At 47.2% G+C, this 23,446-nt stretch overlaps 1 protein-coding gene across 1 annotated transcript; it reads right to left on the bottom strand.

The window, feature by feature from the left end:
• Positions 1 to 1,022: 1,022 nt before the first annotated feature.
• ACTL8 (actin like 8) lies at positions 1,023 to 3,949 on the bottom strand. Its single transcript, XM_069477394.1, has 2 exons — positions 3,602 to 3,949; positions 1,023 to 1,775 (listed from the first exon to the last, which is right to left on the bottom strand). The coding sequence occupies exons 1-2, from the start codon at positions 3,947 to 3,949 to the stop codon at positions 1,023 to 1,025; spliced, it is 1,101 nt and encodes a 366-aa protein (XP_069333495.1).
• Positions 3,950 to 23,446: the final 19,497 nt, after the last annotated feature.

Below are 23,446 nucleotides of genomic sequence, written 5' to 3'. Positions count from 1 at the left end.
GCAGCACCCAGTGATCTCCGTCTCAGGCCACCCACCCCATCGAGAGGAGCCACCCCTCCACCCCCAGACCATATTACCTTGTCACCTTCGAGCCATTTCATTCTTCATCATCTGAAATATGTCTCTTATTCATTGTCTGCGATAGACCCCATAATACAGGCGCCTCATATATCTTCCTACCTCAAAGTCCCCAGTCCCAAGCACAGTGCCTGAAACATAGCAAATGCTCCCGTGTTTATTGGATACATAGTGATCAAATAAGAACTCAAACTGTACACAGAATGTGGGTCATGTGGGATGAATGGGGAGGATGTGGCAGGGGAGAACGGGGGCTCCAGACCCTTGTCTGTTCGGCTCGGTGGCAGCCACTGTTCCCAGGCCCCCACCCTGCCTCTCTCATGCTCACCCTCCCCAGTCCGTCTCCCCAGGCGGCTGCCCACCCTACCCGTCCATCACAGGAGCCAGCACTGCTTCCGAACAAGTTGTTTATTTGCATATGTAAAACAAGGCCCTGGCCACGCTGGAAAGGGCCTTCCAGGCTCACCCACGACAACGACAACGCCGCCCTGGCCAGAAAGGGCCTGTAGGACTAGAGTCCTCAACTCTCCCATCCCCACCCTCCCTATCTCCCAGTCAAAAATAATTGGGGCTTCTAGCAGAAGGGTTACCCCAGTTGAAACCTACTCGATCAAGAAGAATGGGACAATGCAAGGGAGGTGGCAGGGAAACATAAGTGGCTGTCAGGCATGGAGATGGCAGATGGCCACTCCCACTCCAGCAACAGACCACCCTGGAAAAACTGTCCCCTGTAGGGTGTCCAGGCATGACATCCCATCTCCCTGGGGTTGGATCCCACTCTTGAAGAAAGATAAAAATCTAAAAACCTAAAAAAAATCCCTCCAGACCTCATATTCCAAAGCCAGCTCACTCCACCCCACCCCACAGTGCCCAGAGCACTGTGCTGAAATTCATGCCCCCAAGTCCATCTGGCTGGAGCTCATTCCCAGGAGGGAGCTGGCAGGTCAGAGCCTTAAACTCTCATCATATTCCTCCTTGGTCACCCACTCAGACCTGTATGTGGACAGGTGAGCCAAAACGGACGCCCCCAGCCAGACGCTGAAATTTCTGTTGGAACCCGCCCAAAGCGTGGCCTTGATGGAGGAGAAATGATCCGTGATCAGCTCCTTGTACAGACGGTTCGTGAAGCCGGGGTAGAGCGTGTTGCCCCCGCAGGCTACCAGGTGGGATAAGAGCAGCGGGCGCAGCGAGGCCTCGCAGGACTCGACGGAGGCTATGACGGCCTGCGGGATGCTGGGCCCCTGCAGGTCGAACACCTGCGGGCTGAAGAACACCTCGGGCGCCAGCCGCTCCAGGGGGGCCAGCTCCACGGGGGTGCCGTCGGGGAGCAGGTAGGTGTTGCTCGCGTCCGAGCCGCTCGGCAGGCTCTGACGGAAGTCCAGGGCCTCCCCCAAATTCTGGGGCACGTAGCACTTGGTCATCTGAGTCGTGGCGACCGTTTCTAGCTGAAACAGGTTATGCCTGTCGCAGTTTTCCTTGAAGAGGCTCTTGAAGAGGTAGGCGGACAGGTCCTGGCCGGCGAACTCCAGCGTCTTGCCGCAGCCGGGCAGGGGGCGGCCCAGGTGGAAAGGCTGCACGCGGGTCAGGCCGTAGCCAGAGTCGAGCACCACGCCGGTCAGCAGGCCGGAGGCATACAGGGACATCTCCAGCTGGTCGGCCAGAAGGATGGAGGGGACCTCCAGCAACTCGAACATGATCTGCGAAAAGGGACAAGACGCTCAGTGTGTTCTCCCCGAACTGCTCAGCTCCCAGACTGGAGCTCGGCTCAGACCCACATCCGCAGGGGGCTCTCAGCTGCCCCCAGGACATCGGCCTCGGGCCCGGGGAGCTTATGCAGCGGGGATAAGGAAGGAGCTCTCGAGGATTAGAAAAGGAGCTGGATTTGCCCTCAGGAGCTTGTCCCACGGTGGCCTTTCGGAAGACCCGTTTGGTGGAGTGGCGGGAAGAGCCTCGCGCTTGGGCGCCGGGCTCTGCGAGCACCAGCACGGCCGAGGGTCACACTGGCAGCCTGAAGCCGCCTCTTTAGAAGAGGGAAGAACAGATTAGAAAAGAAGCGAGTGCTGCATATTCACCACTGCCTGCAAAAAGGGCAGATCGAAAGAAAAAAGAAAAACGTACTCGCTGCCGGGTAGGCAAAGCCTTATTTATTTTTATAATAAAAACTTTCCAAACATCACTGTGAAGCTGGAATGCTCAGATTCAGCGTTTGGCAAAGTCCCTGGGCTGATTTTCTCCCCCTGCCCAACACCCCCGGGTCTTTACGGAGCCCCCTCCCCAATTGCCCGGCTCTGCTGCTGCGCGAGGGTTCTGACCACATAGACGCGGAAAGGCGGGAGCCGCCCGGCCTTCTATGACTTTTGCCACTCACGTGCCCCTTCAGGCCCGTCTTGCCCCCTCAGTGGGAGAAAGCTCCCTCCATTCCTGCTCTCAGAATATCGTCCCCCACCCCCAGCCGCTTCCCAAGCAGCAGCCAAGGTGTGGTTTCCAAACAGAACATCAGACCGGACGCCCTGGCGGAACCCTCCAGGAGCCGCCTGTGTACTCAGGGCGGCTGGCAGGCCTTTTCCGTACGGGGCTAGATGGTGAGCGTCGCCAAACTCAGCAAATAAAAGCACAGGATGCCCAGTTAAATCTGAATTTCAGATAAACGACAAAGCATGTTTTAGTGTAAGTACACCCCATGCAGTACTGGGGACATACTTATACTATGACATGATTGGTCATTTATCTAAAATGCGAATCTAACTAGTCATCATGTATTGTATCTAGCAAACCGACAATAATAAATATTTTAGGCTTCATGGGCCACACAATCTCTGTTACAACTACTCAACTCTGCTGTTGTCGTGTGAAAGTAGCCACAGACAATATGTAAATGAATGGTGTGGTTATGTTCCAATAAAACTTCATTTACAAAAATAGGTGGTGGGCCACATTTGGCTCATGGGCGGTAGCTTGCCAACCCTTGATTTAGAGTAGAACCAAAGCACTCCCGACAGCCCACCAGGCCTCACAGTCTGGCTCCTGCCAACCTCACCATCCTACCGGCCTCTCGCCACGCCTCCTATTGGGCTCCAGCCTCGCTGGCTGAAATCACCTCCTCAGAGAAGCCCTCCCTGATAACCCTCTTCCAACAGCTTTCCCTCTCCCCACCAGGTGGCCGTCACCCCATGTCATTTTGTTTCTAGAACTGGTCACTATCTGAAATTATCTGTTAACCTCTTCATGGTCAAGTCTGCGGGCCAGAACACGGGCTATGAACAGGTGTGGAATCCACAAGCACATATCCAGCGTGTCCTCCCGGGAGCTCCCTTCCCACCACTGTGGTTGGTGTCCTCTGTCCGCAGGGAAAACTTCCACAACCTCCTTGCGCCCAGCACCGTGCTGGGCACGCGTGAGGTACTCAGGAAACACTTGTGGGGCAAATGATTGAAAAAACAGACTTCCCGGTGCCCAGTCACGCCCGGACACAGTGTCAGGCTGCACCCCCTTCCCGGTGGGGGCAGGCCCCGGAAGGACTCACCTCCAGCGTCTTCTGCCGGTCCACTGGCTCCCGCAGGGGGGACTCCGTAATCATCACGGCACAGTCCTGACGCTCCTGTCTGTGCTTCTCCATCACAAACGTCCAGAGGTGCTCCACGCCCTCCCAGTTGAGGACGCGGCCGCGCTGTATGGGGTAGCTAAAGGTGTCGGGATGGCAAAAGTCGATGCCCAGGCTCACCCGTCGCCGGGCATAGCTGGGGCCGGGGTTCTCCCTGCACGGAATGTAGTTCACGATGCTCGGGACGACCAGCTGGGGCTCGTTCCAGCCGGACAGGCCCGACTTCAGAAAGCCAGATCCGTGGTCAATGATGATGGTTTTTGAGGCCATGGCGGAGGCAGAGGTGGGAGATGTCTTCTAGACGTGGGTCCCCAAGGACGTCTGGCAAAGCAGGGCAAGCTGTGGAGGGAGGGGAGAGGGGTGATCTGTGAACCCTGTCTAGGCCACCATGAGCCGCTTCCCACCCTCCCACAGTCAGATCTCAGCCCCCTCCTGCAGCATGTCCGTCACCCCTCCCAAGCCTTTGCATAAGCTGTCACCTGCGCCTGGAACGTCTTACCCAACCCAAATTCCCGGTCATCCCACAAGGCTCACCTAACGGGCCATGTCCAGGAATCCCGCCCACCCCTCCTGCCCACCAAGCTTTTCCCACTGCCCTCTGCACGTGAGTCGGTCACACCAGGGGGGCACTTCTGCTCCACAGGACCAGAGCCTGGGTCAGATTACTCTTTGCAGACTCAGCAAGGAGCTTGTCACTTAGGAAGTCCTTGGTAGATGTTGGCTGGTGGATTAGAGGGCACAAGGAACATGAGAAACATCAGCCTCAGAGCCACCGCCTTCGATACCAACAACGCAGCAACAGCAGCAGTCGCTGTAATAGTGATGGTGATGATGCTGGTGGTAGCTACAGGTGCCACTTCTGGAGTGCACTCTCTCTAGTACCAGCAATATTTGCATGTTAAGTTGAATTATGTAAAATTGCCACGTGTGTCAGTGAAAACTGGTCGGGTATCAGCAATTTCATGGGGTTTAATCTTTGCCACAATCTATAAGGCAGGGACCATCGCTACATCCATCTTACAGACAGAGAAGCCAAGGAAGACAGAGGTTCCAGTGACTTTCCCAGGGCTGTATAACTAACAAAGGCAGGGCTGAGAGGTAAACCCAAACCAGACTCTGAAGGGTATATTCTGAGCAGCAGGCGTGAGCAGATGTGGGTTTTGACAATGAGCTGCGCATCTAACTAACCACGTAAGGGAGGCTATCAGGGGACACTAACCATGACGATGGTCAGGCTCCTCATCTGGAACGTGGGGAGAACAACAACCCTGTGCTCAGAGGCAGGTGTGCTCACTGCCTGGCGTCCGGACTTACTATAAAACTACAGTAGCCAAGACGGTGTGGTATTGGTGAAAAGGCACTCACACAGATTCATGAACAGAGTGGCGAGTCCAGAAATAGACCCACAAAAAAGGTCACTTGATCTTTGACAAGGTCCAAAAAGAATTAAACGAAGGAAGGACAGTCTTTACAACAAATAGCGGGGAACGACTGGATGGCCACATGCAAAAAATAGAGAGAGAGAGAGAGAGAATCATAGTCCCTACCTCACACTTTATAAAAATTAGCTTAAAATGCATCATAGACCAAAATGTAAAACCTAAAACTATAATACTTCGAAAAGAAAGCATAGAAGAAAATCACTGTGATTTGATAAGGCGAAGTTTTCTTAGGTATAACATCAAAACCCTGATCCATAGAAGAACAAATGGATAAACTGGACTTCATCGAATGTATGAACTTTTCTTCAAAAGACACTATTGAGAGAATGAAAAGACAAGTCATGAACTGGGAGAAAATATTTACAAATCATTTATCTGATAAGAACTTGTATCCAAAAAATATAAAGAACTCTCAAAACCTAATAATAAAGAGAAGAGAAACAACCCAATATTTTAAGCAGGCAAAAGATCTGAATAGCTGCTTGGCCAAAGAAGCTACAGGGATGGCGAATGGGCCCGTGCAAAGGTGCCCGGCACCGTTAGTCTATAGGAAAATGCCCGTTCAAACCATGACAAGACATTACTGCACACCGGCTGGCAAGGCGGCAGAGAGACTGGAAATCTTGTGCACCGTTAGTGGGAATGGACAAAGGTACAACTGCTTTGGAAAACAGTGTGGCAGTTTCTTAAAAAGTTCAACATACAGGCGGGTGTGATGGCTCACGCCTGTAATCTTAGAACTCTGGGAGGCCTAGGTGGGAGGATCGCTTGAGCTCAGGAATTGGAGGCTGCAATGAGCTATGATGTTGCCACTGCACTCCAGCCTGGGTGACAGAGCAAGCACCTGTCTCAAAAAAATAAAATAAAATAAAATAAAGTTCAATATACACCTACCATACGATCTAGCATTTCCACTCTTAGGTACTCACCCAAGAGAAATGAAAAGATACGTTCACACAAAAAACCTTTATGCACAAGTTTATAGAAGCTTTATTCATAATGGCCCAAAACTAGAAACAACCCAAATATCCTCCCTCCATCTGGGGAAGGGACAAATAAATCCCCACTCAGTGGAATACAGCCCGCTACACAGAGGGACACGCAACTGATGCTCATGGTAACAGGAACAAATCCCAAACGCAAGAGACTCTACGCCGTGTGAGTCCATTCCTGTGACAGCCTGGAAAAGGCAGAATTATAGGACCAAAACCAGACCCGCGGCCGCCAGCAGCCAGCGATGGTGAGAGGGGTCACCACAGGGCAGGGCGGAACTGGGGCAGTGGTGGGGCTGTGCTGTCTCTTGATTGTGGACGCGGGTGCACAACTGTAGGCATTTGCAAAATTCCCACAACTATGCTCTTTTTGGAGTAAATTTTACGGTAAGTAAAAAATTTTTAAGGGAAAAACCCAGTGGGTATGGGGACATCCAATGAAAGTTTAATGAAACCACCTTGCAGAATGCAGATGGCCGCACAGCCAGCAGACGGGGTGCCGGGACTGTCCGTGGGAGCTTCCCGGGAGAGAGCCCTCCAGGCCGAGGCCGAGTTCTGGGGCTGTCACCCCCCAGCTATCTGCTCTGCTTCAGTTTCTGGGCAGCAGTTGCCTCTGCCCATCACTACTGAGCACGACAGCGACTGCCCAGCCCTGGCCGGTGGCTCCCTGCCGTCGCCAACCTTGGGGCAGAGATTAGGCCTCCTCGCCTTTAATTAGCTCTGACATCAGACTCCAGGAGCGCCAGAAGGAGCAGAGAGATGGAGCCAAGGTGGCCGGGTCTCCTGCCTCGCTGCTGGCAGGCTGAGTGATGGATTCCTCGCACTGAATCACCCGGAGTGACGGAGAACTGGCTGCCTGGATGACATTCCGGGAAGCAGGCTCTGCCGCCACCGACCTCCTTCGCACCACGAGAACGGGTGACTGATAAATGCTTCTTCAGCCTGGCATTTGGAGTCGTGGGAGATGCTGGCAGGGTGATCTCCACTGGGGTTGTCGATCAAGGTGCTCATTGTGGGGACGGGGCTGTGGGGGACTCCAGGCTGGTGGCCCACATGACTTGGCCTGGGAGTGTGAGGCCCCTGCCCTGGGCCACGACTGTGAGAGGAGCGTTTGGATGGCTCCAAGGAGCTGGCTCTGAGGACGGAGATGAAATCTACATATTCAAAAGCATTTTTACTGAGCCATCAATTCTACAAATCCCTACGGAGCACCTGCTAGGTACCAGAAACTGTTCTAGACTGCACGATTTCTCCCCTTGTGGAGTTTACCTTCTACTAAGACAGACTGTCGGTAAGCACCAAATCCAACATAGCATGCCAGGGGGGTTCATACAGTGGAGAAAAATAAAGCCTGGTAAAAGGGACAGGGGACGTAAGAGGCACAGAGTCATGATGTTTTAAATAGGCAAGTCAAAAAAGGCCTTTCGACAGGGTGACACTTGAGCAGAGAACTGAATGAAGTTGAAAAAATGAGGCATGTGGATACCTGGAAAAGCATTCCACACCAAAGGCACAGCAAGTGCAAAGGCCCTGAGGAAGAAAAGGCCAGATGTGTTCTAGGATCAGCCAGTGTGAGGACGTGGTGAGTGAGGGGAAGGACCTTGCAGGCCGCTGTACTGTGCTTGCGGGTGTGGGAAACCCCTGGGGCTTGACCAGAGGAACGGCTCGTGGGAGGATCATTTGGGCTGATCGACTGCAGAGGGCCAGAGCAGAAGAAATGTTAAAGGCAGTGAAAGCTGTGGGTGGCCTGCGCTAAGGTGGTGGCGGGGAAGAGCGTGAGAAGTGGTCAGATGAGGGACACATTTCAGAAAGGCTGATACACCCGGATATGAGACCAGGAGAAGAATGAAGGAAGACTCCGAGATGTTTAGCCCGAAAAGCTGCAAGAATGAAGTATCCATTTACTGAGATGGAGAAGATTATGGAGGAACAGTTTGGGGTTCGGGAGGAAATTAGGAATTTTATTTTGGACATGTTAACTTAGAGGTGTCCATTAGACATACGTGAAAATGTCAGGCTAGCAGCATAACTGGGAGTCACTGAACGGGTGGAAGAGAAAGTTGTTGGGATGTGTATGATCATGAAGGGACTTAGAGCAGATAGAGACTCAGGCCTGAGGACATCGAGGGTCCAGGGGCCGGGCCTTGGACAGTAAAGAGGAGCGGGTGGGAGTGGACAGGGAGGCGGGAGGGAGCTGTCTCCCAGGGGCCAAGCAGAGAAAGTGCTTCAAGAAGGGAAGAATCAAATGGGGTGGGGAATAAGGATGCAGACGAAGGAATATCCACTGGACTTAGTAACACGGAGGTCCTCAGTAGCCCTGGCCAAAGCAGTTTCGCCGGAGGGCTGGGGGTAAAAGCCTGAGAAGGATTCAAGAAAGAGTAAGAGACTGACAGAGGTTCTATAAAACCGGCCCAGGCTCTGCAAAAACAGCAGCAGCAAACCCAACAACGAAATGCTCAGGAAGTGCTCGACGTTAAAGGACATGACAATTAACACGATGCCCATTTTCTGATCCCAGGTCAGAAGAGAAAAGAAATTGCCATGAAGGACATTATCGCAGCCTCCTGGCGCCGGCCACGAGGGAGTAAGGCCATTGCAGTCCTCTCTCCTGCTGCACACAAAAATTCTGGACAAAATGCAAAAAACACCCACCTGAGGACAATGGGGGAAAGCAGGCAGATTGAAGAGGAGAATCAAAGAAGCAACGGGCACGAGGTGAGGCTCCCGCTTCTTTTACTTTCCCGTTTGCTCTCAAAGCTTTGACCTGGGGCCAGTTTCCAGCAGAGCTTCAGGAGTGGCTGACCCTGACTCAGCCAGGACGGAGCAAAAACCCGTCTTTCTGGCGTAAGACCAAGAACACGTGCCTGTGCACGTCAGGGAGGATGGGAAGAACGCTGAAGAAAAGGGAACGAGACAGAGAAAGACCCTCCGATGCTGTGTATGAAGGGGCCGAGGTCCCAGGCTCACCTGGGCATGGGTGGGGCAGGCCCCGAGGAGCAGAGCAGAGGCCTTTGAACCACAGTGACATTGAAGCCACCGCCCACAGAGGGCACCGGTGACAGCCCAACCAGGCCGACTGAACGCGGAGGATTTTAACAGAACAGAGTCTCACAGCATAATGTTCAAATATTTTCAGCCTGAAAAGCATTAATATTTTGAGTTCTGTTGCACAGCATGGTGGCTACAGTTGATAATAAAGTATTTTGAAATAGCATATTTCAAAATTGCTAAGAGAGTAAATTTCAAAGGCTCGCACCACAAGAAATGTTAGGTATTTGGGGTGGTGGATATGCTCACCAGCTTGACTTAATTATTCCACCCTGTATTCATAAATTATAGCGTCACTGTGTACCCCATAAATTTATACAATCATAAGTTATCAATGTACAATGAAAAATAAACTAAAAAATACAGAAAAATTCTGCTCAGCAGCAGAATGGAGATGACAGAGGAATGAGCAAGGGAACTTCAAGACATCAATAGAAATTGTTCAATCTGAAAAACAGAGAAAAAAATTTTAACTAGCAGAACCTCAGAGACCTGTGGGATAATATTAAAAAGTCTAACTTTCACATTATTGAAGTTCCTAAGTGACAGGGAAAAGATTGTCTCAGAAAAAAATGTTGAAGAATTAATGACTCAGAGTTTCCCAAATTTGGTCAAAGACATAAATCTACAGATTCAGGAAGCTCAGCATACCCCCAAAGAGAATAAATTAAAAAAAAAAAAATGTACAGACACGTGGTAATTTGACTGCTAAATGTCATTTTTTTAAAAGAATCTAGAGAAAAATAAAACATTTTGTCTGGGGAATAACACTTTGAATGATTACAGATTTCTCATCAGAAAAAACGGCAGCCAGAAAACAGTAGAGTATCTTTAAAATCCTAGGAAAAAAAAAAAAAAAAAGCTGTCAACCCAGAACTGTATACCCAGCAAAAGTTTCTTTCAGGAATGAAGACAGAATAAGACTCGCCTAGGGGATGGAAAATTAATTACTGGCAGAGCTGCTTTAACATAAATGCTAAGGAAGGCTTTTTAGGTGGATGAGAAATGATACCAGAACCTGGCACTTCAGGAATGAAAAAAGAGCAACAGAAACGGTAAATGCCTTAGAAATCATAAAAGGATATTTTCTCCTCTTAAAATACGTCTGGCCATTGAAAGCAAAAAGTTGTAACAGTGTCTGACGGAGTTTTCAACGTACGTAGATGTAACGCACATGACAGTGACGAGGATGAGGATGAAGAGATCCGCAGGGCCACAAGGCTTCCACCCAGTAATAAGTGGGATTTTCTTTTTGTTTTGAGCTTTGGGGGACTTTATGGAGAGCAGGTTTTGCAAACCAAAAGGGTGCTGGGCTTGTGTCTGTCCTCGGCAGGTGTCCCAGCTGGTGGTCTCTTTATTGCCATCAGTTGGCCAGACTGCAACAGCCACAAGAGCCGTGAGCAGCAATGAAATCACCGTGTTGACTTCCCATCCCCCATGTTCACCCGCCCAGTTTCAGTGTGAAGGTTTTCATCTGTGTTCTCCACAAGGTTGGCGAGGTGGTCAACTATCTCATTTTGTTCATCCAGTTCATTCCCAATTTCCTGCCCCATTTGTTTTTGGCGACTTATGACAGAGGAAAGGGCGTCCCACGTCCTGTTCTTGGATAATTTCCTGCTGCTGTTGTTAATTCTAATTAAACCGCAAAAGGTTAGGTATGTATATTGTGCTCCCCAGAGCAACAAATAAGAACTATAATAACACAGAGATTAAGCCAAAATGCCATATCCAACCATATCAACAATTACATTTTTTAAAAATGTAGTGTCCCAAAACACACCAATTGAACGACAGATTGTCCAATTGCAACAGCAAAAACAAAAAGAGCAAACTATAGGCCATCTACAAGAAACCCCCTTTAAATAAACCAATAAAGACCAGTTAACACCAAAAGGATGGAAAAAGATATACCACGTAAAAAGCAACCAAAAGAAAGCTGGAGTAGCTGTCTTAACATCAGACAAAGCAGAGACTTCAGAACAAGGACAATTACCAATAATAAGGGACATTACGTCCTGATAAAAGTGTCCATTCACCAAGAGGACAACAACCCTGAGCGTGCTCGCATCCGACAACAGACATTCAAAACACTTAGGGAAAAACTTAAAGCAGCACAAAGAGAAATAGAAAAATCCACCATTTAATGTGAACACTTCAACTCCTTTGTCAGTAATCGACAGAACAAGTGGAAAAGTCAAGTTGGTTGTTCACAAATTTCATACCTTTGCTAACCTTCTAACTGGAATTTGTAGAACACTCCATCAAACAACAGCAGAAGACACGTTATTTTCAAGAACACATGCAACGCTCACAGAGACAGGCCACACTGTAAACAAACCTTTACACATTCGGAAGAATTGAAATCATATAAAGTATGTTTTCTGACTTTAAAGGAATTAAACTAGAAATGAAAAGCAGAATGATATCTGGAAAATCCTCCAATATTTGGAAGTTAAAAATGCATAAATAAATCATGGGTCAAAGAAAAAAATCGGAAAATATTTTGAACCGAACCAAAAAAATGCAACGTATGAAAATCTGTGGAATGCAGCTAAAGCAGTACTCAGCGGGTATTTATAGCATTAAATGTTTACATTAGAAGAAGAAGAAAGGTTTAAAATTAATAACCTAAATTTCTTCCTTAAGAAACTAGAAAAAGAACACATTAAACCCAAGGAAAGCAGAGGATGGAAATAATAAAGATTAAAATACAGTCACATGTTGCTTAATGAAAGAGACATGTTCTGAGAAATGCATCATTAGGCAGTTTTCTTGTGTGAACATCATAGCACGCGCTGACACAAACCACATGGTAGAGCCTACTACACACCTAGGTTATACAGTGTAGCCTAATGCTCCTAGGCTACAAACCTAGACAGCATGTTACTACCCTGAACACACAGACGACTATAACATAATGGTGGTATTGTGTAAGCATACGTATCTAAACATATGTAAACATAGAAAAGGTACGGTAAAAATACAGTATTATAATCTTATGGTACCACCATTGTATATGCGATCTGTCATTGACCAAAATATTGTCATGTGATGCATGACTATAATTAAAATTGAAAACAGAAAACCAATAGTGAAAAGTCAATAAAACCAAAAGCTGGTTCTTTGAAAAGATCAATAAATTTGATAAACCTCTAGCCAGACCGACTAAGAAAAAAAGAGAGATGACACAAAGGACTGATATAAAGAATGAGATGCTATCACTTTAGACTCCACAGACAAGAAAAGGATAATAATGGAATATTATGAATAATTATATGCCTATCAATTTGACAATTTAGGTAAAATGCACAAAATTCCTTCAAAGATATAAACCACCAAAGTTCAGTCAAGAAGAAATATATAACCTGAATGGCCATACAACTATTAAAGAAATAGACTTTTTATAATAGTAAAAAAACATTCAAGAAAGAAAACTCCAGGCCCAAATGGAAATTTTTACCAATATTTAAGGAAGAAATAATGCTAATTATGAACAATCTCTTCCAGAAAGCAGAAAAGGAAGCAACACATCCCAATTCATTTTGTAAGGCCAGCATTGCCTTGAACCAAAAGCAAAGATATTACAAAAAAAAAAAAGAAAATTACAAACCAAAATCTCTCATAAAGAGAGATAAAAAAAACTCTTCAATAAACTTTTAGCAAACCCAGCAATATATAAAAAGGATAATATACATTGACTAAGTGGGGCTTATCCCGGGAATACAAGGCTGGTTCAACATTTTTAAATCAATGTAATTTAACCTACTACCAGACTACAGGAGAAATACCACGTGGCCATCTCAACAGATGCAAAAATCAATGGATAAAATTCGATGTGCATTCATAATAAAAACTCTCAACAACTAGGAATACAAGGGAATTTCTTTAACCTGTTAAAGGGCATCTACAAAAATCTCTACAGCTAACAAATGTAATGGTAAGAAACTGAATGCTTTCTCCCTAAAATTGGGAACAAGGTAAGGATATCAGCTCTCACCCCTCATATTCAATATTGAATTGGAAATCCTAGCCAGCACAGTAAGGCTAGAAAAAAGGAATAAAAGACATAGAAATTGGAAAGAAAGAAATGAAACTGTCCCTATTTGCAAAAGACATAATTGTCTATGTAGAAAATCTCAAAGAATCTACAAAAAAATAATCCTAGAACTAATAAGTGCATTTGGCCACATCACAGGATACAAGTTTAATATTTTAAAAACCAATTATATTTTATATACTAGCAATAAACAGCTTAAAAACTTTTTTTTTTTTAAAAAGTACCACTTACAATAGCATCAAAAACTATGAAATACTTTGGCATAAATCTAACAAAACATATTATAGAATATGAAAGAAATCAAAGAAAACAAATACATAGAGATGCTGTGTTCATGGGTTAGAAGGTTTGATATCATTAAGATGTCATTTCTCCCTAAATTGATTTATAGATTCAATCCTAATCAAAATCGCAGAAGGAGTATTTTTAAATATCAACAAGTTGATTCTAAAATGTATATAAAAAGCCAAAGGAATTAGAATAGCCAAAACAACTTTGAGAAGAAAAAAGTTGGAACATTCACCTATCTGATTCCAAGGCCCACTATAAATTTACCTTAACTAAGACAGTGTCATATTGGTGACAGGACAGTCATGCAGATCAGTGGAAAAGAACACAGAGCCCAAGAATTGACTCATACACATCTAGTCACATGATTTTAACAAAGGTGCAAGGACAATTTGGTGATGAAAATATAGCATTTTCAACAAATGATTCTGGAAAAATTGGACCACTTTGTGCAAAAAAATAACAACCTTGCGTCATTCTTCACCTCTTTTACAAAAAAAAATAACTCAAAATGGATCCTATAAAATGTAAACAGAACATAGAAAATTGTAAATAGAAAATATGAAAACATGAGATAAAATCTTTGTGACCTTAGATTGAAGAATATCTAAGTATTTTTAGATGCTACATCAAAAATAAAATCCAGGGCCTATTGTAGGCCGGGCTCACATCTGTAATCCCAGCACTTTGGGAGGCCAAGGCAGGAGTGTCGCTTCAGGTCAGGAGTTCAAGCCTAGCCTGAGCAACATAGTGAGATCGTGTCTTTAAAAAAAATAAAAAAATTAACCTGGCATGGTGGTGCACATCTGTGGCCCCAGCTACTGAGGAGGCTGAGGCAGGAGGATCACTTAAGTCCAGGAGTTTGAAGTTATAGTGAGCTATGATCACACCATGGCATTCTAGCCTGGGCGACAAAAAAAAAAAAAAAATTACAATCCATAAAAGAAAAAGTTGATATACTGGACTTTATCAAAATTAAAAACTTCTTGCTATTAAGAGGAAAAATACCTGAAAAGCCATAGACAGAAAATAATTGCAAATCACATATCTGATAAAGGACTTGTACCCAGAAAATATAAAGATCTATCAATAATCAATAACAAGAAAGTAAACAACTTTCAAAAATGGGCAAAAAATTTGGACACTTCATTAAAGCAGCTATAGAGATGATAAATAAGCATGTAGAAAGATACTAAATATCATTAGTCATTAGGGAAATGTAAATTAAAACCATAATGAGATACTACTACATGCCGATTAGAATGACTAAAAAAATTTTTTTTAAAGGACAATAGCAAGTGCTGGTGAGGATGTGGAGGAACGCCCATATATTGCTCGTGTGAATATAAAAAGGCACAACCTGGAAAATAGTTTAGAAGTTCCTTTTAAAGTTAAACACATACTTACTCTATCAACCAGCAATCCTATTCCTAAGTCCCTCAGAGAAATAAAAACTTATGGTCACACAAAAACCCTTACACCGATGCTTTTAGAGGCTTTACTCATAATCACTGAAAACTGGAAACAACTCAAATGCTCTTCAGCTAGTGAACGGATAAACAAGTGGTGACCCATCCCTGCAACCATTACTACCTAGCAACAAAAAGGACCTACTGATATATACAATATGATCGCCTTTCAAAACCAGTCTGCTAAATGAAAGAAGCGGGATTTACATGCCGTATGTTCCCAAGTACTAGGTCATTAAACACGAAATGTCCAATTTCTAATCAGAAGTGCAGTTTATTATATCTCAAACAAGAAGCAGTACAATTAATCAAAGTATGCGCCTACACTGTCAACACAGTTTTGCCACCTTAAAGGCAGCTTGTTTATGCCAGCAGCAAAGAAGCCTGGGGAGTGAGTGGCGATGAAATTGTGAAAGGCGTTTTCCACAGCTTGTTGAGAATTGAATATTTTTCCTTGCAAGAAGTGGTCCAAAGCCTGGATGGTAGTCACTTAGTGCAAGGTCTGGTGAATATGGTGGGTGACAGAGTTTGCAAGTCCAGCTGCTGTAGTTTGAGCAGCGTTGTTTGTGCAACGTGGTCAAGCGTTGTCTTGTGAGAGGACTGGCCTGTCCCTGTTGACCAATCTCAGCTGGTTAATCGCTAGCATCCTCATCATGTCGTCCAGCTGGCTGCAGCAGACATCCGCTGTCATCGACTAAACAGGTTTCATGAAGCTGTAGTGGATAATACCAGTGCTGGACCACCAAACAGACACCATTAGCTTTTTCTGATGAATATTTGGTTTTGGACTGCGTGTTGGCACTTCATCTTTATCCAACCATTGTGCCCAAAAATTGTGATTGTCAAAAATAACCCATTCTCATCACACGTAATAATACAATGTAGAAATGGTTCACCTTTATGTCATGACAGCAAAGAAAGGCAAGCTTCAAGATGATTTCTCTTGTGATGCTCATTTAATTCATGTGGAACCCATCTATCCAGCTTCTTTGCCTTGCCCATTTGTTTCAAGTGGTCCAATATTGTTGGAATAGTAACATCAAACCTTGCTGCTAATTCACACATAGGTTAAGATGGATTCACTTCCCCTATAGCTTTCAGCTCAAAGTTATCCACCTTGGTCTCAGGTCGCCCATGTGGCTCATTTTCAAGACTAAAATCACCAGAACAGAACTTCTCATACCATCAATGTACTGTGCGCTTATTAGCCACATCATTCCCAGACACTTCATGGACATGTCGAGCTGTCAGCGCTGCATTTGTTTCCATGACGGAACTCACATTTGAAAATAACACAAATTTTTGACTTACCCATGGTTTCACAAAAACTGCTCTAAAAAAAATGTGAAAGATAATCACAAGCCAAAATGTGCATTTGCACAACTGAGGACGTGCCTTCACAATAAAAATAAAACAAGCGTCAAAGTGAAATGTTAGAGATGTCAACTGTCAAACTTAGCACTTAAGGAAATTGGACACTTCATATTTATTAATAACAACCTAATAAATGACTTTCTGGAAAAGGCAAAACTTAGTAACAGAACAGATCAGTATTTTCTGGGGGTGGTGGAAAGAGTTTAACATATGGCTTGGAGGAATTGGCAGGGTGGTGAAACTGTATTATATCTTGATCGTGATCATGGTTATTTGCCTCCATGCAATTGTCAAAACTTAGAACCATCCACCAAAAGGACTGAGTGTCTTACTGCATGTAACTTTTAAGGTAAATTTTTTAAAGAACATTTTGGGGACAGATGGTGAATTTGAATATGGCTTATATTTTCAATGTTAAATTTCCTGTATTTGATCACTATATTGTGGTTCTGAAAGAGAATACCCTTGAATTTAGGCAGACACATGAAGAAGTATTTATAGGTAAAATGTCATGCGATCTACTTTCAAACAGATCAAGAAAAGAACCAGCGTGTGCATACAGAAAAAGTGTCAAAGCAAATGTGGTCAAAAGATAATAACCGGTGAATACAGATGATGGGTATTAGCGAATACATTGAGCTATTCTTCCATCTTCTCTAAGTATGAACGGTTTTTAAAATGAAAAGATTTTCAGAAAAGAAAGGATGGGAGGAGAGAAATTGGAGGTCGCAAGTACTGACAACTTTGATGAGTTTTGCTCTGAAAGGAAGCAAAGAAGGACAACAGTGGACGTGCTAAGAAACGGGCCCTGGGAGGTCTGGGTTTTTTAAGATGAGAAATGATTTGGTAAGGTTTTATGATGATGGGAATAATCTAGGGGAAGAAAAGGTTGAATAAAATCAGAACAAGCTACAGTTAAATCCAGACTCTCCATGATTAAGCTTCTGCCTGCTTGTCCAATAGCATCTTCTGCCGTCTTCCCAGCGCACGAGATCGTCTGCTCTTCTCTCTGTCCGTGGACCACAGCCGGCTCCTCCGTCCCCCGGGCCTTGCGTTGCTCTACCCTCTGGCAGGAACACCTGGCCAGTCCTTCCAGAAACCAGCTGTTTCTCCTCGTTCTGGTCTCCACTCAAGGGACACCTCTCCAGAAAAGCCTTCCCTGACCGCTGTACTCCAAGCCAGTATCACATGGGCTAATTTCCTCATTTTCACAGCACTTACCACCATACATAATTATGGCGTATGTTTCCTGGCTGGTGTCCGCCTCTCCCCAAGTGCCACTAGAATGTAGGCTCCTGGCAGACAGGCTCGTATTTGTATTTTACTTCCTTATCTCCAGCATGTAACTGGCATATTTTTGTTACATCGGTTTGTGTTGAATGAATAAATTTTCAAAAATACATTGGCTTGCTGGCGGCAGGAGAGCTCCATATGGGCCCCCCCTCCCGTGTCCCCAAAACATGGGTTCCTTCTACAGGCTTCTGGTGACTTTCCTGCTCAAAACCCTTCCCCAGCCCCCACCGCCAGCAAGACGAAGTCTCAACTCAGCTCGGCACGCAGGGCCCACCCAGCTGGCCGCGTCCTCCCACCCTGTCCACGCTCCTGAGGCCAGAGCCACGCTGGGCTATCTGCTGCTGCAGAACTGTGTCCTTTCTATCCTACTTCTCCCCTCTGCCAGAAATCCCCTTCCACCACGCCTCTCAGGTCTCTGAGATCCACAGCAAACCTTTATTCCGTGATGCTTCCAACACCAGATCATTTCCGGGTAGGAGCACACTCCTCTAACGGCCACAGACACAGAACTCCTGCTAAGCACTTACTGTGTTCCTGGCACTGGGCGTGGCACCTTCCACCCAGAGTCTCACTGAATCTGCACGACAGCCCAATGCCAAGGGCATAGTATCATCTCCCGTTTATGGATGGAGAAACCGAGGCCTAGAGAAGTGAAGGAATTGGCCCCGAGCCACCCACCTTTGGGTAGAATCAGGACTCAAACCCATGCCCAAGCTCTTAACCCCTGCCACACGATGAACAAAGTGGCCTCAGGTTAATCAATTCTCTAAACCTTAGATTTCAGATGGGAAATACTACTTTCACGGATGCACGAAGCATTAGCAATAGTGTTTGAAGGACACACGGGACAGAACCGCGGCGTGTTAGCCCTTGGTATCTGCTGAGCCCCTGCCTGCTGTCTGGCTCCCGTCAATCGTGGACCCGAGTCCGCCCTCCCTGGAGCTGCCCAGCGTGTGCGCACACAGGCTCCCCAGGCTTTGTCCCTCAGGGCTCCGTCTCTGGCCCCGGTGGCACAGGCACCAGGCCAAGTGCCTCACTGCTTGTCTCCCCAGCACAACGTCTCTGGGAGGAAGGCACTGTTACCAGCCTCCGGTTTTATATATGAGGAAACTGAGGTGCAGGTAGGAAACTCACCGAGTCCCCACAGCTACTGAGGGGCTAGGCAAGGATTTGAACCCAGGGTACCATGGCTCCAGGGTCTGCGCCTCTAACCCGCCAGCCGTCCTGTTTTTCAGGCTACCAGTGCTGGGATTGGCACAGCACAAAGGTGGTGATGTCCCAACCCTGGAACCTGTGAATGTGTCAGATGACAGGGCCAAGGGGAATTAGGCTGCAGATGGAGTTAGGGTTACTAACCGTCTGACCTTGAGGGAGGAGGACCCTGGACTGCCCGGTGAGCCCAGTGTGATCACAGGGTCCTTTCGTTGGGGGAGAATGAGCGGAAGTCAGAGTAGGAAGAAGATGTGAAGATGCAGCTCCATGGCTGTCCTCGGACATGGAAGAAGGGGCCCTGAGCCAAGGAGTGCAGGTGGCCCCTGCAAGCTGGGAAAAGCAAAGAAACGATCTTCCCTGGAGCCTCCAGAAGAAACGCAGCCCGACAACACCTGGGCTGTGGTCCAGGGAGACCCATTTGTGTCGCTGATGTCAGGAACGGTAAGATAATACATTGTGCAGTTTCCAGCTGCTCAGTCTGGTCCTTTGCAGTAGCAGCATTAGGAGACTCAAACAGATGGAAAAGTGGCCCCCACTTCTCTCCTGCTCAAAGCTGAGCAGGCCACAGGCCTCTGCAGAAGGGCTGGGAGGCAAAACCCTGTCCCACACACCCTCCCCTCTGCCTGAGGCCACCTGGGCTCCGCCTGGCCACACGGCATAACCAGGCACTTATTCCAAGGCCAGACATGGCCCAGCTTCCTCGCAAATCAGGAACCAAAGTGGGAGGACGGAAGCCAGGGGTTCCACAATAGGCCTCTTCACATGGGGGCCCAGGGCTGACCAAAGCCCACCTTCCAGCAGCAGCGGGACGGAGCCTGAGGACCAGAGAGGGCAGATCCTCCAGGACCAAGGTGGATTCGATCTTCCTGAAGAGCAAGTGGGTTCGGCGAGGACCCTTACTGAGAAGGGGAGAGCGCCAGAAGAGAGAGAGAGAGAGAGAGAGAGACATCAAATTTGCATGAGGGGAAGACAGGCTTTTAATTACTCCTTTTCTTAACCTCATTGTACCTTGAGGTATTTTAACATCACTCTCCCTGGCAGGAAGGATTGATTGTTTCGTGGCGTTCAGAAACCCCGATTAATGTAAAACTAACCAGTTGTTCTGAACTCTGGGGAATTAATCACTTAAATGTGGGAATTACTCAATAAACCATTCAAACATGCAATAAACCAAGCCATTAAAAATTAATCGCTCCACATCGTGGCCATGTAAACAGGGCTAATAAGATCCTGGCAGCCTAGAGGGAGGAGGAAGAGGACGAAGAGCAAAGGCAGTGCCTTTAACCAGCTGCCCCAGAGACCGGAGTGGACACACTGATGTCCAGGACACATATCACAGATCGTCAGGGTAGGCGACATTTGATCCCTGGGACCTCCCGCCCTGGCCCCAGGACAAGAGCTGGCAGGCAGGAAACTCTCACCGCACTGATAGAAAGAGGTGGTGGGGCTCGAGCTACAGCCTTCAACAAACACTTATTGAGCACCTACTGTGTACCAGGTGCTGTGCTGGGCTCCGCAGATACAGCCATGGGCAGGAAGACAGGGGCTCCCCTCGGGGAGCTGACATTGGGGTGGGGGGGGGTTGGAGGGAGGTAGGGAAGATTTGTTTTATAAAGCACTGGCTATAAAGAAAAGCAAAGCAAAGAGCAGGAACAGGAACTTATGGGGGAAGAAAGAGCTCCTGCTTCAGGCGGGCTGATCAGAAAAGGCCCTCGGAGGAGAAGCCACTTGGCCGAGACCCCTGGGGAAGCACACAGTGGCCGGGACGACCTTTCCAGGTGGATACAAAGGCCGAGGTGGGAGTGCACCCAGTGTGGCTGCAAGGGAGGGCCCAGCGGGGTGGGGTTTGGAGGGGACCGCAGTGGGGAGCACGGAGCATCTAGGGCCTGGTTAGGGAGCTGTAGAGACTCTGGCTCTGGCCCCGCAGGGAGACACTGAGCCACCGAAGGTGTCTGAGCAGAGACGAGGCAGGTCACACCCACCCTGGTGTCAGGAGAGTCGCACCGGCTGTTGGGCTGGGGACAGAGGTAGGGACAAAGGCAGAAGCAGAGAGCCCTGTTAGGAGGCAGTCGTCAGGGGCAGCCGTTTGAGGGCTCCCTGTGTCCACAGAGCGTCCCAGTCGACAGCACTCAGCTCTTGCGTGGGACCCGCCCTCCCCACGTCAGCCGGTGGCTCGCATGGGATTTACTTACCCCACTCTCAGTCCAGGGGCGCAGCCAACCCTTTGACCACGGTGATTGGTTCAGGGAAGAACACGTGACCCAACTCAAGCCAATGAGACGAGGAGACACTGAGGGCTTCTGGGAAAGAATCTTTTTCACTTATCACAGGAGGCCCCCAAAGAATAATTTTCTCCTGTTTAGCTGGTGGATGTCAGCTCTGAAACCACCACAGCTATGACAGTTTCCCAGCTACGGCCTGAGGATGGGGCAAGCCCACAGAGAAGGGCAGGGATGACAATGTCATGGAGAAATGGGGCCAGAGTGTGACCTCATGAACGTCTAGATCAAACTGCTCCTGAAGCTGGATCTACCTCCGAGGTTTTCAGTTTGTTGAGCCAATCAATTTCCTTCTTTTCTTTTAGCCAGTTTGGGTAGGTTAGATTCCTAACTGACACAGAATTCTCATGGTATGTATATGATTTCATGGAAATTAGCAAAGCTGAAATTAGAATCAAGTCTCGCTGGCTCAAAAGCCCTGATTAGAGCTTAAAGCCCCCCGTCCCCCTCCCTCACTGACTCTGCCATTAAAATCAGAGGGACCCTCAGCTGGGCCTGATGAGCTAAGTCAGGAATGACAGACCCAGCACACACTCTCACTGCCCACCCACACCTTTGGCAGGCATCACTGTTTGAAGCACTCTTTTCTGCAAAATAAAGTATCAGCCAACCAGCGTAAGAGTCAATTTAAGCAACCTGCAGAGAGGCGACACTATGTTATAGCGCAGGGCAGGACACGAGTCAGGCAGCCTGGATTCAGACCCCAGCTCCATCACTTCCGGGGCTTAGATGCAGTGCTGGAATCTCATCCCACAATTCCAGCCAGTTCCCACATGAGACAACAACTGAACATGATCGTGACAAGGAAGTAAACCAGCACAGGCTGCTGGGCCACGGCTCCCCAACCGACACAAGCTTCCCTCCCCCACGCCCAGCGCAGTCGGAGCCACAGAAGGAAGAGGGACACGATGGTGAAGACCAGGAGAAGCCGCTGGGGAGACAGCACGTGGCCGGGCCCCATCCCGGGGAAACAGCATCCCAAAGGAGAAGGTGGCGGGACCACAAACAGCAGAAAGGCCACACCATGTCCTTTCTTCTCACCCACGATGCCCTGGACGGCCCACAAATTTGAAAACCCAAAAGAATTTCCAGAAAAATATAAAATGCCAACAGTGACAAATGGAGAAACAGAAAATCTGAGCAAACTAAACCATGAAATACATTGAAATGGTAATCAAAGATACATCCACCCAAAAGGCCTTACCCCCAAGATGGTTTTATAGGTGAGTCCTACCAAATAGATTATCATGAGCTTAAACAAAATAATAAAGTAAAGAAAGTTACCAAACTTATTTTATGAGGCCAGTATGATCTGAATTCCAAAAATGAAAAATGACAGTATAAGCAAAACATATCACAGGCCCATTTCACTTATGGACACATTTGCAAACATCCCAAGTAAAGGACCAGCTGGCCAAGTCTAAGAGTCGATTAAAAACACCGTGGTGCAGAGGCAGCGTGGTGCTATGGTTAAGGGCACGACGTGAGTCCGACAGCCTGGGTTCAAAGCCCAGCTCCATTACTTACTAGCTGTAGTAACTTGTGTGGAACCAGGTAAGAGGGGACCCCACCCTGGGCCCCACCTACTGATAAGTATGTGTGTGCGTACATACACACACATACACATACACACACACACACACACACACACACACGGAGCCATTTGGGATCTGCGCCCGGGGCCAGCAGGCTGCAACCCCTAACTCAGCATCTTCTCTAATGACTAACACAGCTCAGGCCCCAGAGACGTGCTTCCCAGCAGCTCCTGACCAACTTCACAGAAACAAGAAACAACCTGTGTCCAAATGCCATGGAAGTTTCTCGTATGTGCTGCTGCAGAGATCAGGAGGTCACAGCTTTGAGCTGCAGGGAGGATCTGAGCTGCAGAAGCACTTTGGTAAGAGAAAAAAACACACTAGCCAACTTGTCAAATCTTCCTCTCAGCACTCGTGCAATAAATTCCTGCAAAATGAAGCATCATTTCCTAGAAGCGCCGCGCATACGTCTTCCTGTTTCTCTTCATGCTCCAGTTTGGGGAAGTAGAGGCACACGTGAATTAGCTGAAGTACAGCAGGATTCCCGACAGCTCTGAGTTGCAGCTCAGGGACATTGCGAAACCCTGATCAGCTGACTTATTCGACTCCCGTATTGGTGTATACCTAGATCTAGACGTCATAAGGGTAAAAGCGTGATACCAGAGGTCTACATTGGCAACCAGATGGACACTGAATGCTAGAATTATATTTTCAAACGGTGGACACATTTAAGCTTTAAATATCTTTCATTTTAAATTTTTTGCTGACTTATATTTTA

The sequence above is a fragment of the Eulemur rufifrons genome, chromosome 8, assembly GCF_041146395.1.
Source record: "Eulemur rufifrons isolate Redbay chromosome 8, OSU_ERuf_1, whole genome shotgun sequence".
Taxonomy (NCBI): Eukaryota; Metazoa; Chordata; class Mammalia; order Primates; family Lemuridae; genus Eulemur; species Eulemur rufifrons.
This window is presented reverse-complemented; position numbering and strand designations above follow the sequence as displayed.

What these genes read in the sequence shown, in the direction of transcription:
- ACTL8 (XM_069477394.1), bottom strand. Translation starts at nt 3,949, where the DNA reads ATGGCCTCAAAAACCATCATCATTGACCACGGATCTGGCTTTCTGAAG. An exon ending in ACCGGCAGAAGACGCTGGAG is followed by an intron (nt 1,776 to 3,601) that starts GTGAGTCCTTCC and finishes CCCTTTTCGCAG; the next exon opens with ATCATGTTCGAGTTGCTGGA.